The 15,884-nt window shown below is 42.2% G+C and overlaps 1 protein-coding gene across 17 annotated transcripts in view; it reads left to right on the forward strand.

Annotated features, from left to right (window-relative positions):
* DYNC1I1 (dynein cytoplasmic 1 intermediate chain 1) overlaps positions 1-15,884 on the forward strand; it is a 186,766-nt gene that overhangs the window by 152,863 nt on the left and 18,019 nt on the right. For all 17 annotated transcript variants that reach the window (XM_017817660.1, XM_017817658.1, XM_017817659.1 and 14 more), the window contains 2 exons: positions 9,398-9,538; positions 15,720-15,845. In XM_017817660.1, the coding sequence (XP_017673149.1) occupies positions 9,398-9,538; positions 15,720-15,845 (267 nt within the window). The remainder of the gene's footprint in view (positions 1-9,397; positions 9,539-15,719; positions 15,846-15,884) is intronic.

Below are 15,884 nucleotides of genomic sequence, written 5' to 3' on the forward strand. Positions count from 1 at the left end.
CCTTCATCTAAATCATCAATAAAGATATTAAACAGAACTGGGCCCAACACTGATCCCTGGTGGACACCACTAGTGACCGGCTGCCAACTGGTGCCTTGTGGAAAATGTTCCTATTCCAGTGAATGTGCAGTGATTTATGAAGAGTGTAGGGGCTCCACAAGAGTATCCTGTAAGCCAGTGGTTTGGGCACCAAGCCATGCTGCCAAGGTCTGAGTAGAATAGGAGCATGTGTCTTCCCTAAGGGCAGGAAGTCCTGTGATGATCTTGGCGTTTTGCTCTAAGCTGTATCTTATGCCTATGAACAACTCTGGTTTCACTGACAGTAGAATCTTCTCAGAGTAAAGCTCTGATTTTAATGTGCTGACACTCCTAGATGGAAACCAGTTTTGTCCAATTGGGGCCAGCCCTACTTCTTGAGTTTGTAACAGGATCAGACAGGCCTCCAACAGCAAAATGGGACTGGAGAAATGCAGAGGTTACTCATGTACCTTATTTTACCTACACTTAGGTGTAGACAAGAGCTGGAATTTCACTCTTGAACATATTCATTCTTAATGTTGTTTTCTAAGCTTTCCTAAATCTTTTGGGCCATATCTTCTCACATTATCACATATGGCATTTTAGATGACTCTTACTGCATATGAAGTTGGATCCTTCTGGTCCTTTATTATTTAGGGCTTCCATACTTTGGTTTCTTACGCAGTCACTGGAAAGAAGTAACTGTAATGCATACATTAGACATCTCTTTGAGGTACCATTACTTCCCACCACTGACTATACAGGAGCCCAAATCTGGCAGATAATGAGTTTTTGTAGCTTTTGGTGGCTGCCTTGCATCTAGACAGTCTCAGGTCATATCTAAACTGGCAGATGTGTCAGCCCTTTTGAGCTCCTGAGTCTGTCTTCTTATTCTGGCTTCTCCCAAACCACTACCAGGAAGGGATCAGCTTCTTTATCCCACGCCAAACACACACAAAGTTATACCTTGATTTGCAGCCAGAATCCTGTGGAATCCTTTTTTACTCCTCTCTCTGACTGATTTTGGTGGAGCTCAAATGTCTATCTCAGAGGAGGATTTCCCTCCTCTTATATTGGATACCTGTCTGGAATGGTCTCCCTCACTGCTGCATTAAAACACAGAGGTCCTTTTTGACTCTGCTCATAAAGCAATCACCTTTGACATCACTCATTTCCAGTGCGGGCTTTTCTCTTTGATAAAAGCAAATGTTAATTTTATCTGATTATGGGTAATGACAAAGGGTAATAAAATAGCATTCTGGGATTTCATGGAAATGGTCTCTCTGTGGTGTGAGTTCAGAATTTTGAGTTTTGTCCAAAAACAAAGCAATGAATGAATTTGTTTCAGAGCTTGCTTTCTGTCAAAAGGCCAAGCTGACTTGGGGAAGAGGGTGGAGTTGCCTGTTCAGACAGGATTTTTTTAGGTTTTGCCCTTTACCTCTGGAGCCAGAGGTCTGGCTGTCATCCAGCTGTATAAAAAAAAAGAAGATTATGGTATTTTCTAGGTAATTTAAAAGAGCAAGACCAAAGTGAAGTCAGGTGGCTCGAAATCAGGCCCAAGTTCTTCACATGAAATGTTTCTCATGATTTTGGTTTTCTCTGTAGCCATACTTGAAAAGTGATAGGAAAATATTCTTCAGCTGGCCAACATATTGCATTTACTCACACAAACTATGGTGCTTCTTTGTGAAACATTTTGTGAAGAATGGCACACACAGAGAGAAAAATAAAACAGTCATCTAAAATACCAAGGCTGTTCTAAAAAACTCAGTGGGCTAAACTATTTTTCAGAAAACCCTAACATAAATCCAGCTGTAGCAGTGAAAGCTTTATTTGCACATGGAAAGCAGAATTTGATTTCAGGAGCTCATATAATCTGCTGCAATCAAAATGCAAACCTCCCACTGACAGTTCTGTTGCTGTCAGAATTACGCTGGCGGACCAAGCTCGCATGTAATAGTGAAATATTTCAGGACAATTATCAATATATAAAGCCCAGGACTTCTTCTCTAATGGAAATTTTCTCCCACCTGCTTCATGCAGCCATCCTTTCTCTGCTATGTGGGAGACTTTTGTTATCAGTAAAAAAAAGAAGGAATCTTTCAAAGTCCTACAAGATGGAGTTGTCTTCAATAATAATTAGCCTCAGAATCATTGCTTGCTGACCCATGAAAGCTCTGCAGGCATCCTGGTGGCAGCAGCTACAAATACTAATCTTTACTATTTAGCAGACAGTGCTGTAACATCAGTCTGTGTCAGCTGTCTTACAATGTTCCTCATGCTCCTGCTTCTGCTTCCTGGCAGCTGGAACTGCAGCAGCAGGGTCACTTGAAAGCCTGGAAATTCTCTGAGTACACATGCAATGCTGGGCCAGGTACCCTGTGATGAAGCAGCATTTTCCATTAAAAGGACAATTTAATTTTTAGGGGCCTCATACTGAATGTTCTCGTCAGAATCACAGGGGTGGGAAACAACCAAACCACAGCTACATTATTCCACTCCTCTCCTTGCCTTGCAATTTGAGCTAAACTACCTCTCTTTAACCCAAAGCAGGGAGACCAGTCCCATTGACTCCAACAGAGGTACACTCAGGACTTAAGTGCATGCCACTGCCCCTCCTGCATGACAGAAAAGCACTACCACAGTGAACCAGCTTCTCCCTAAGCATCCCACTCATTCTCCAGCTCTGCTTCCTTATCCCATTTATGGGGGATATAAATAAGGAGTGGCAGCTGGAGGGAGAAGACCAAATCTGCCCTTTGGTGTTTCACTCTGTTTTCAGTGTTTCTTCTGACCAGGATTTGGTCATTCTTCCAACAGTCTAGGAAAAACATACCTTGCTCGTATTTCTCAGCAAGTCCTTCAAGAGCTTCTCTGAAAAAAATATCGGAATATGGTAACATAAAGGCAGGAGTATGAGCTACAGAAACCGAATCAGTTTGCTAAGTAGGGACAGGAAGTCTTTCTATAGTGTTTAGAGCTTCTGAAAAGAATTTGAAACATTTTTAGAAGTAGGGAGAATTTCCAAAGAAAATTATAGTATTTCTAAAGAAATCTTGTGACACAAATGCATAGTTAGTAGCTTAGAATGATGTGCTGTCCTGCTTAAAACATGTTTTAAATAAAAGGTGGAAAACTTGATTAACCTTTAGCAATGAAGTCAGCAGTCTGAGGAAATACAGAACAAATGGTGAATACCTGTGCAGGCTTCTCCATTGTTGCCATCTGCACTGCATCCAGCTTGATGTTGGTAAGTGAAGAATAGAATATTAAACCTCACGCAGTGGAAACCTACAGGCACAACCCTTGTAAGCACGGAGTAAGAGGGGTTCCAGATTGGGAATGAAACTGGATGATCTAAAATGCAGAAATAAGAAATACACCAGCCTGGCCAATTTGAACTGGGGACAAAAGTGAGCTGGGAACACTGTAACCTGGTCTGTATGTTATCTTCTTCATAAAATCTTTCTTAAGCATGTTTTTGTAGACTTTCAAGGCCTTACATACAGTTTGATGTTAGTAAAGCTCATCCATTGCAAGCAGACCTGTTAAGTAATTTAAATTTACATTAGACATCAAGTAATACACATTTATATCAAACTCACTGAAAATAGATCCTCAGCTAATATGCAGTGGTGAAGAGGAATGCTATGCTTTCTGCTTTTTTTTCTTCAGAAAATGAAAAGGTATTTTTCCATTGGATAAGTGGAAAGGCAGGGTAGAAGAGAACTACAGAAGTCTAGCAGCACAGCAACCTCTGCAAAGGACTTAAAACAGTTAAGAAGGATTAACCAAATAAGCAGTTTACCTGTCACTAAAGCTAGCTTCCACAGATTCCAAAAAGCTATCTCTACAGATTCCAAAAGCTCTGCTGTTTGACTTTGTGATGCTCTTAAAAGTCAGGTGTGGTCTGGCTTCCCAAGTTCTTTTATTTTTTTCTTCATGCCACAGTGTTAGACATTAATATCACTTCTCATTAAAACCTCCTGTACCAGCCATCAAACCTTTTTTTCTTTGCTTCCTTCTTTTATGCTCAGCCATGACGCTTTGACTTTGAAGGAAACCACAAAAATGTAATCATCAGGTTATCTCCAGACTTGGTCTGCTCTCATAGCCCCTTTCCTTTCGGTCTCACCCTTGTCCCCTCCTCCATCTGTAATAATTCCCACATGCTTATGCAAAAATATTGGACTTTCTTTTACTATTGGCAATTAAGAAAGGCAACAGTTTCAGCATCTCCGAAAGAACAATCATTTCTAAAAGTGAACAGTTTTCTGCTTTGTCTGTCTGCAACTTTTAGGATGCCAAAAAAAAATCAGCATAACAATACTACAGTACTTAAACAAAACAGGGCTGTGAAGAGTGTAGGGATCATTTCCACACTCATTTCTTTCCCCTTGTTGCTACTGAATCTAAAAATTAAGCCTGTTGCCTTGCCCAATTGAGTTAGCTTAGACTTGATTCAGTGACCTAATAATTCTCCAAGAGTGAGGTGGCATAACATATACATAGCTCATCACCCAGTGCAATGTCCTTTGAGTCCCAGAGGCTCATCTGTGATCCAGCATTGAAACTGACACTCAGAAGGAATTTTAAGACAGGTAAAGGAGGTTTTACTCATGTAACTCAATTTAGGGCATCTCAGTTAGCCAGTGACATCGGGTGGCTAAAGTTGAACACCCTCCTTTTGCTTTCCCATTGTCATCCTTGAAGTATGGCTAGTCCTGGAAAAGGTGGAGCAGACTACAAGTTGTGAGTTGTATAGTATTGGGGTCTGTGGGATAATGATACCCTTCGTGGAGAATGCAGACAGGCTTTGCTCAGGGATGTACTTGTAACTAGTACCTCTGATTTTTGACATCTAGTAACAGTTCCTGAGATTGCTGTCTTTTAAAAACTAATACAAACTGAACTAAGTCAAGTCCCATGAGTATAGGTATCAAAGTAGGAACTACTGGATAATCCTAGATCATCATAACTATTACAAAACAGATTTGGGAGAAATATGGTAGTCCACAACTGGCAAAATCCCTGCAGAGATCTATCAGTCTGAATAAAAACCAGGGCTGCTTTTGACTCCATACAGATGGAGAACATGAAGGCTTGCAAGAGTAGTAGAGCCTTATACAGAGCAGAGGTCTTAACTCCTCACCACAAGAGGTATGCACAAATAACCCTAAACATCTAATAGCTGGTGTCCCAAGAAGGAGACCATTGAAAGGGGAAAGGTCAAAACCAGAATAAAGCTGAGTAAGGGACTATTTACCTCAAAATTCCCAGGAGCTTTTAGTTTCTTTTTATACTGTCTGTACTTTTTGAGTTGGCCTAACTAAGTGGCAGGGTAAGAAAGGAAAAAATGAGCCTGGATTCAGCAAAATAGTAAGATGTCTCTCTCAAGGTGGAGAAGACTGGGCCTAGTAGCTAGGGTTCCATGAAATACTGAACGAGCTCAGATCCTAACCTGAATGGAAGTCCCATAAGCTGTGCCCTGTCCCAGTTTCATTTGCATCCCTCTGGTCAGTGTGACACCACAACACTTGCTTTAAAGAAAGAAGATTTTTGCTTCCCTATGTGTTATCTCTGCTGAAAAAGATGTCTGACACCATTTTGTAGGGGTTTGTAGTTTTTTTTTAATCAATAAAGACTATTTATACAATATTTGGTCCCATGGGGCCAAATTCATAGAACTGTAGAATGGTTTGTATGGGAAGGAACTTTAAAAATCATCTAGGGCCAGATACAGGAGCAGACACTCTGCTCAGGACCACTTTGGCTCTGCTTTTTCCAAGTGCCTGAGACCCTGAGCTTGAGCCTAAACAAACACATCAGCTTCTTCAGAAAGTTTCTACGCCAAGGACTAATGAATTTGTCTCATATTTGCTGCACACCTAGAAAAATCAAATTACCTTGAATCAACTTACAATACTGCACAACACTCATGGCTGTTGTTAATATGATGTGAGCCAGAAGTTTGTGTTTGGCTTATACTCTTTAGAATGGAAGACAATGGAGTGGAAAGAATGAAGTGGAGACAGCAGAGTGTGTGGTGTCACCAAACATCTGTACTGCTGAAGATACAGTCTAGGGAAGTACCTTTAAGGGGAGCTGACACTCACAGAAATTGTGCCAATGTGTAAAACGCTCCTTTCACGAAACATGCAAAGCCAATAACTTTTTCCATGGCTTTTCAGAAGTCAGATGCTAGTTAAAACCTGTGGATATGCGTACATTCCTCTATACGGATAATTAACTACTTTATGTGTGGTGCCTCCTCGATTAAAGAAAATTCTTCTATGCAAATAAGAGGAATAGACTGGTCAAATTTATATGTGGAAAAAACCCTTCTTTTATATAAATACGTAGAATTTATTTAGGTGAGTTTCTTACTTCATAGACAAGTCTTAGTTCCTAGACAGCTCCTGGCTATTTAAAATGTTCACCCTTCATTGTCCTTTTAAGCAATGCCTATATACAAACACTGAGGAGGAACAATTGATTTTGACAACATGCTTAAACAAATGACACAAAACCACATGTCTTGGAATTGGCTTTTTTGCTTTTTCCACTAAATGATCAAGCCCTGTCCAATTGGAATCAATGGCAAAATTCCATTGATTCAATAGGGCCACATTTTCACCTTACCCTCTTCTTTTTCAGTAATAAGTAGATTTGGCCCAAGTTTGTCTGAAGATACTGCTTTAAAAGTATTTCTTCTGCTCTACTGAATAACAGAGTGCATTGATATTTAAGAATGAAAGCTCATCAAGTTTAAATTTCAGTTGTTTCATAATAATAGCCATATGTTAGTTATAGATTGTGTAAGTCTGAAGTTTTGGTAATTTAAAACTGCTTTAAAGTGACCTTTACGTGGTTCACATTTCAACGTTTTCTAAAAGCAGTCCGTATCGGTCCTTACTCATAAATCCTTACATTAAAAGAATCTGCAGGCCCAGGCCCTTAGTTAACAGGCTTACAGTAAGGAAGTGCTGTGAACATTTATACACTTGACCTCACAAATCTAGTCTTCACAATGAAATCAACGTAACTGCTCTCAGAGGACAAAATCAGACCAGGATGAAATGTCAACTAAGAAAGGCCACTTACTATTGAAAACGGGATGGGAAGCAAGAGGGACCTCCAGCCTGACCTGATACAGTTGTTACATTCTTCTCTAGTTAAATAGCGCAAGAAAATAAGACATAGTATGGGAAATACTTTTTTTTTTTTCAGTAGTGGCTAGTCAGGCTGGGGAGGCAGAGATACTGTGGGCAGCATGAGGCTGTAGCTCAGCTCCACTACCACTGCCTGGTGTTGCCATATGATTTCTCCTTGATTTCCCAACCACACTGCAGATGATCTTGTCTTTTGTTTGGGGTGCTCACATGGCTGCAATTTCTTATTTCTTTGCAGTGCTCCATTCCCTATTCACCTCCATTCGTGTGCCTTTCCTTACATAATTGAGAACTTTCTAAAAAGCCATATTATTCCTGTTGTCCTCTGACTTTCTATCTGACTGAATATTTCCACTGTTATAGTAAAGATTTGATTTTTGGTATTTGAGGCTTTTCACATCAAATACGAGCACTTCAAGTGTTTTTATTTTGATAACAGGGAAACCAAGGCACATCAGCTAAAGCTATTTGCCAGATTATGTAGCATGAGCACAGCAAGATACAGACTAGCACTAAATCTCCTGATCCTTCCCTCTAATGCCTTGGTCTTTAAGCATTCTTTGGAAAATAAACTAGCAGAACTAAAAAGAAGATTAAAAATGTGCCACACTCAAAATAAGATCAAAACAAGTTTTGATATGCTGACAAAAAGGAAATGCTGATTGAAGTCTGCTTCAAATTGATTGATATCTTAATAGGCCTCTAGCTTCTGTGGAATTTTGTTACTTCACCCATGACATTAAATGTTAAAGTGCTATATGTGCAGCACTTTTCCCCTGAAGAAGAAAAATATCGTTCACCTAGCAGCTGATGAGACTTCCTTTTCTTTCGGTGTACTTTGTACATCTTTAATGGCCACTTTTCCAGAATTTAGACCCTTGATATATTTGAACCTAAATTAGACGTTTTCAGTGAAAATACACAATGCAGCAGATAGACATTGGGAATCCATACAGCCCATGGCAGCACAGAGAGATTACAGGTGTGAATGCACACCTGTCCCATGTGCAGTGCTTCCCACTCCAACATCCATTGAAGCACCATGGGGCACAAGAGAACCAAAGCCAAAAGTAGCAAGGACCCAGTTGTAAATAGATATAAAACCCACTGCTTTGTTGCTCTAAATTAATAATATATGAAAGAAAAGCTATCCAAGAATTGCAATCAGTTGCTCCATTTTTTTGAAAAATAATTCATGGCTGTATACATTAAGGCGCTGAGGCCACTGTATCTTTCGCAAAATGCACAGGGGTGCATTCCAGAGGGACCAAACGATTTTAGCGGTGCGACTTGGACACTCTCAAGGCACCCTCCATGGAGCTGCATTTCCCGGGGACGGGGGGCGGCGGGTGCCCGTTCGACCGTGCCCCTCTCGCCAAGCAGGCGGCAGGAAACGGCAGGAGAAGAAGGGAGGGAGTGACGGAGACCCTCGGAGAAGCCCCATTGTTTAGATTTCTGTCACAAGCCACGAGAATACTTAATTTCTTTCGTCTCTGGAGTTTTCATTATCATTCAAATTTCATTTTCCATTAATTGATCGGGGATTAGCGAAGCCATTATGCAAAAATTAAAAGACAAGGCAAATGCGATGAATAATTTATGAGGGACAATTACACTTTATTCCTGGTGCACTTCCTAACTTCCCTCCGACTCCCCGCCTGCTGCAGATGACAGCCTTCCCTCCCTCCCTCCCTCCCGGCCGAGCGGAGCCGGGCCGGGTGCGGGCAGCCCGAGGCGCCCCCGGGCGCTGCCGCCGCCCGCCGCCAGGTGTCAGGCGCCGCCCGCGGTGCGCGGGGGGCCGCGGAGGCGCCGCGCTGCTCCCGCCGCTCTCACGATCCTTATCGGAGCGACCGCCAGCGCGCTGGGCTCGGGCGGCAGCGGCGGTGCCTGCCCGCTGCCTGCTCCCTGCCTGCGTCCCGCACCCCCTCCCGCCGCCAGGCAGCCGGCCTGGAGCGGGAGCAGCCACGGGCGCTCCCCGCCCTCGCCCCATCATCCTCGCGTCCCACACCCCTCACACCGGGCATCTCATTTATCCCACCGGACAGTTGTTGCCCCATTAAAGTGCAGTCCCGCCCTTCGCGGAGGACCTTTCATCTGGGGAAGTTTTATGACACTTTGTAAATGTGCAAAGTTTTTAATTAGACTCGCCAGACAGCCCCAGGCAGCACTAGCGCCACGAAGTCTTCATGCCGCTCTCTGCTTTACAGCACAACAAGCCGCTCTACTCCTTTGAAGACAATGCCGACTATGTCTACGATGTCATGTGGTCGCCAGTGCATCCCGCGCTCTTCGCCTGCGTGGACGGGATGGGGCGCCTGGATCTGTGGAACCTGAATAACGACACCGAGGTGAGGCGGCGCGGCGGCGGCCGGCGGTGGGGAGGCGAGGGCGGGCGGCGGGGCGCCGGGGAGACCTTAACCCTGTGAGGGCCGGCGGCGCTGCCGAGCACCCCCTCGCCATCCTCCCCGCGGGCTCTGCGGGAGCGCCGCGCTCCCTCGGGGCGATGGCAGCCCGGCGTCGGCCGCTCCCGCGCCCCGGGGCGCGGCGGGAGGGGAGGGCACGTCCCGCTGCCGGGGGCTCCCGCCCGCCCCCTCCCGCGCCCGCCTTCCCTCTCTCCCTCCCTCGCGCGCTCCCTCCCCTGCGGCGGAGCTGCTGCGCTCGATACCTGTCAGGGGCGGGAGGGCCGACTCCGGCACCCCCGGCAGAAAGCCAACACAATTAAATGCCGCGGTGCCGGCTCGGGAAGGAGGCTCCCTACCGCTCTGTTATTTTAAGGTGCACTTTTTAAACCGCGCCCGTTCTGCAGGTTTTTTTATTCCCCTCCCCCCGTTTCTGGTGCACGGCGCTCCAAGCGCCAGGTTTGCGATGCCCGCCCTCGCCCAGGTGGTCACACCTTGGCAGGCCGGCCACAGGCTGCCAGCGGGGACCGAGGCGCCGGGCAGCCTTTCGCCAGGGCTCATGTTGCACTGGGAGATTTCATTTCTCTCCCTATTTATTATCCTCTGCTCCAAATTCTCTGGAGATTATAACTTGGAAGCCCCATACTGGTGCCTCCATCGTGTCAGAAACCCAGTGTGTGCCCCTGCATCTCTCCTCGCCTCCCACCTTTGAGTCGCTAGGTACCCCACTTCAGTCTTTTAATGCACAGGGCATCTGTCTCTCATATTATTTGGTACTTTATACCCTCACCTTTCTTTTCCTTAAACTTTGATGTGGAACTTAAAGGCACAAATGTAAGTGACAAATAACAAGTTTTCTTTCCATTGTTATTAACTAAATAGTGGGAGGAATTATTATTAACTAACTGGGGAGGAAACATCTCACCTTCGAATTTTGCGGATGAGAAAGGATTAATCAGAGTGCTTTTAGCAAAGATTGAGGCTGGTAAACACTGCATTTTTTAAAAAAAATATTTTAAATGTGCCAAACACCCTTTTTTTCTCCTATTCTTTCAGATTTTTAAAAATGCCAGGAACTATTTTTTCTGTATTTGAGTTTCCCCCAAAATATTTTTGAGAAAACCTGTCATATCACCTGAAGTCAGTCTTAGATAGCCAGCAATCAGTATTTACGAGAAGTGAAGTATTTTCCACACACAAAGTCTTGCATGGTTTTACTTAATACAATGTAAAATTAAGAACAAACAGACAGTAAGGAAATAAAAGGTCACGTATTCGCTGACCAGTTTCTTTTTACGTCCAAAAAAGAGAAGACAAAAGAGCAAGCAACAGCATTTTTCTCCGTACACTCTATTTTTTTTTCATTATTTTTTTAAGATTAGTTTGACCATTACTACGCCTTTCCTGTAAACATGCTATGCATTTCAGACAGAATAAAATACGGGTGCAGTTTATGGCTTCGAGTGAGTGGTGCTTGCCATAAATAAGCACAGACAGGTAAGAGGAACCAGCACCGGGCACTGCACTGTCAAGGGGAGCAGTGAGGCCTTTTGAAGTGCTCTGAGCAGGAAGCAGTGCAGCCTTTTTAATTAGAGCACATACAGCTGGAGGATATACAGGAGGAGTCTCCTCAGAATTTATTTTGGGAAGGGAGGGACATATCCTTCAGGTGTTCTCATTAATGCAGGCTTAAACACAGAGCATAAACCCCAGCATTTTGCGAAGAAAAAAAAAATAACCCTTTCCCCCCAAATACCAGGGCTGAAATCCTGCTCTGCTTGAAATCAACTGATGTTTTGCCATTTCACCCAATGAGACCATAACTTCTTTCCAAAAAATTAATATGGACCGCTTGATCCCATTCCCATCAATAGCAAGGCTGTACATAGCAAACTGCTGTGCATTTTCAGTGTGTTTACATATAAATACATAGGAACATCAGAAAAAAAAATTAATTTCAAGCTCGATCTTGCTTTTATTCTGCATGCAAGGCCACCCATGATTTCACAAGTTATTTCCGTTCTGAGAGGTCAAAATCAACTCTCATGTGAGGATCAGAATGGAATTATTTCCGTGATATCTGAGCTTTGTATTTTTATGAAAATCGACTTTGGGTCTCTGGATGCAGAAGTACCATTTGGTTTCCTTACTGAGCATGGATGAAACAAATTAAAAAATCTATATAAATGATAAACTGGCAGATTCTGAATAGCTGTGACGTTTTGTTATGCAGGAGAAGCAGCAAAAGTACCTCTGAAAGACAGAACTGTAAACAGTTCTTCCGAACATAGTAACTGAAAGTGATTGTTGTTTGCTTTTACCCTCTGTCTGATAGGTCATAATTAGTTAATAATTTTCAAGAAATCTGTAATTGATTACACCGTTTAAGTCTGCACAGCTATTTGCTAAGAAAAACTCCTTGTCAGCACTTTTGCCTTTGTAATAAGAGATCTTGAAACACCTATTTTTAAAATCATTATTACTTTTAGATGTCAGATATGTGATGTCAAAGTATTTGTGAAGACAGTAGAAAATGACAGGTCTATTACTGTGTTTAACTGCTAGCTATTGATAAAAATCTCTGCATTAGAACTAGATGTGATTGTTATTAATGAGTCCTGGTTTTGTTTAATATGAGGAATAAGCTGTATTATGCTTTAGGTGTTATTTTGAAAATCAGTTAAGAAGAAAACACCTGGGTTTAGTTACAGTATGCTACCTTCAAATTTTTTAACTGCAACAGAGTTTCCACTAGCGTTACTCCCCGTATTTATTAAAAACATTTTTCCTGAGAGGTAGATATTTTCTGATCAAAATAACTAAGATCATTTGACTGTACCACGGGTTTAATCAATATAAATTCTCAAAATCCCAGTGCAAACTAGTAAGGCTATCTGTGTATTTCATATTGATCTCTGAATATCAGAAATTGTTTTTGTAATAGCAATGAAAATAGTGCGTTTTATTTTATATCTGATAAATTAACGTAAAAAAACTTTAAAAGAAAAAAAATCCTTACCCACTGCGTCATTCTTTTGCAATCTGAATATTATTTTTATGGATCAGTATAGTGAGGTTTGCAAATAGTTTCAGGATAGCAAATGCCGATTTCTTACATTTGTGTCTGTATTTCTTTTTTGATCAAGACTGGAGAAGATCTTTAGGTGATTGAGGAGTCTGTCTATGAACTGATATGAAAGTGACTTAGAAAGTTGCTTATTTCTTCTGTGTTATATCCCATTTAAATGTTTTTGGGGTTTTTTTGCATGCCATACCTTAGCATTGCAATTGTGAGGATGGTATCTATATCTAGAAACAGATAACAGATGTATTTGCAAGCAGGTTTTGACACTACATAAGCAGTAAAAATAATAATATAAAAACTATACTCTTATCATGCAAGTTTTTTTGACTGCATCTTTCTTAATCTGTTATCTGTTAAAATTTCATTTCAAAATTGCTAAACATTTGACAAGCGAAAACTTCAGAGAATTTATATAGTATTTCAAATGTGATTTTTAAAAACATAATGCTACCATTATAAGTAAACTCTTATCTTGAAATCTAAAATAGGCATGTGTAATTTAACTTATCACTACTGAGAACAGATAAATCTATTTTAAGATACCATGGGTTTACTATATTTCTTTCTGTATCACTGGAGAAAAGGCTTTTTATTTAGATTTTTAAAGACTTTCATTACTGCTTTTTATTTGGTTAGACAGCTTCGTGGATTAGTAACAGGATTTTTCAAAATCATTGGGTTTTGAAAAAAATCATGGGTTGTGTCTTGTGTCTGTGGCACGCATGCTGCGTATTTTTATGTGGAACACTGAAAAAAATGCTGTATTCACAAAAAACAAAAAAAAAAAAAAAAACAACCAAACCAAAACCCAGCTTTAGAGTTATGTATTTCAATCTCCTGAAAGATTTTGTGAAAATTCAGTGCCTTAAATATACACTATATATTTGTACACGGAACAAATATCTTTGATTTACAGTTTTCTGAGAATTGTAGCTGCTTAGTGGCTTAGTCCTCTACAGTGTGGCATTTAGGTTTTTGAAAAATTCTGTTTCCAAATGTTTTGAAATTAATTTTGGCTGGAATTAAAATAGCTTCCCCCCCCTAGAAATCAGTGATCGCAGCAGCAAAACTTGCTAGTTTTCTACTGTGATTTTTATCATGGATCAATGACTCCTTGTCAGCTTAAGGCCCATTGACTCTCACTTAGGTAACAGACTTGGGACGAGGAGTTAGTACGTGCCAGTTTTTTTGGGTGATACTGCCTTGGACAGGACCTAGGCCTTGCACAATGGGGACATGAATCCGGTAGTTATTTGCATTTGAATGACTTCTTAAAGGAGAGAGGATGGTATCTGCTTTCTGATTGCTATCCAACATTATTTCTACATCATTTCGCAAACAAAAGCCTCTTGCATTCCACATGTGGGGCTCAGGACAGTACCGTGAACCCCTTTGAAGAGGTGGAGCTTTAGCTTTGGTGAGTTCGTTGTGCTTGAGGTTCCAGTTGGTTTTGCAGCTGTGTCAGGGTCGGTGAGGAGGAGCAGGGAGCCTCCGGGGGGAGAGGGTCAAGGGAAGCAACCCTGTTCCCCAGTCCTTGTCCAGCTGCTGGCGTGGCAGCACACACACTGCAGCTGTAACAAGAGTCTCAGCAAGTCTGCAAAGGTTGAGCTTCCTGATGTCACTCGTCTTGTGTGACACAATGAAGGCACTAGAGCTGAGGAGAAGGTGACTGGCATGGAAGCTGTACAATGTTTACTTAAAAATTATTTTTCTCCTGGATTGTTGGACCTATCTCACAAGGACAATATAAAGCTACAGCCACAGAACAAAGATGAAGTCAGCAAAATACTGGTTTTGTTAATCTTGCCAGTTTGTCAATGTTCAGACTAGGCTTTAATAAATACGACCTTGAAATTGCTCTCTTTCTTTCTGCCTGGACTGCTCTCCAATTCTGTGCCCATTTATAGATTCCAGGGCATTCCTTTGTCCTCATCTCTCTGTGTGACCAAGACATTTTCCCACCACATGGATCTGGTGGAGGAGCTGCTTTTGCAGCTATCCTCTCCCATTTGCCCTGACCTAAAAAGCACTGAAACTAAACAGCCTTGTTTGGAAGACTGTTATGCCAAGCTACAGGCTCCTTGCTCAGGCAGGTTCTTCTATTAAAGGCAGCTGGGTGGAGCATTAGCAGGCTTGCAGGTTACTGTCATTTGTCTTATGAGGTGACCTAAATCAACTGAGTGATCCACCTATCTGGGACAAACACCCACAGAGTTCCTTCCTTCTGCAGCATCTTTTGATGCCCTCATTCTAGCATAGATTACAAATACTTCTCCTATGATCATGTTCGCTGCTTTATTCATCCCACACATTAACCAGAATCTTTATGTATTCTTGTGGATCACCTGTTAAGTTGGTTGACTTGGGGCAGGGAGGGGGGTTGGAAATTAGACAGCATCCAAGTGTATTTAAAGCAGAAGTAATCTCCTGGGGATGTAAAAGAGAATTGTGGGAATATATTGTAGGAGTTCCTAAATGTCAGCTCAGCTGTTCTCACTTCTGCTGTGTCCTCACTCTAAAGTGATTAGCTCAGGACTTTTCTGACATAAATACTTAAGTTTCTGCCTCTGCATCTAGCTGCAGAGGTGAGTATGGATTCAAAAGATGTGTCAGCATGAATACAGGGATGTGTCTGCTGACCGTCAGGTTATCCGGGCCTGAGTCAGAGTCCAGAAGCCAGGGCAGGACTGAAGCTAAGTCCTACCCTCAGCTGGTTCTTGGTCATCTTAGTGACTTTTGAGAAAAAAAGCAGATGCAGTTTTGCATGTTTCCAGGATTAAGGGGTAAAAAACCCTTTCATTTACAGCCCTTTCTCACAGAAAAGTCTTGCCTGCTCTTGCAATCTCTTACTCTTTCCTCTTTTTAGCACATGTGATCAAAGAAATAATGAACCCTTTTTTTTTCTCCCCCTACTGAGGATTGTGTGTTTCTTCCAGCAATGCCAAGGGACTTTAGCTCACCCAGCTAAGCAGGACATTCAAAACTGACCCTGGGTTTGTAGGCAGTGTGATTTTATTGTCCTTCCTGTTCCTATTGTTTCAACAGGTTCCCACAGCCAGCGTCACCATAGAAGGAGCCTCTGCCCTCAACCGTGTCCGCTGGGCCCAGGCTGGGAAGGAGGTAGCAGTTGGTGATTCAGAAGGCCACATATGGATCTATGATGTTGGAGAGGTATTATTGTTTTGGGGAGTTTCGTGGGTTTGGTTTGGC

The sequence above is a fragment of the Lepidothrix coronata genome, unplaced genomic scaffold, assembly GCF_001604755.1.
Source record: "Lepidothrix coronata isolate B3197 unplaced genomic scaffold, Lepidothrix_coronata-1.0 Scaffold62, whole genome shotgun sequence".
NCBI lineage: Eukaryota > Metazoa > Chordata > Aves > Passeriformes > Pipridae > Lepidothrix > Lepidothrix coronata.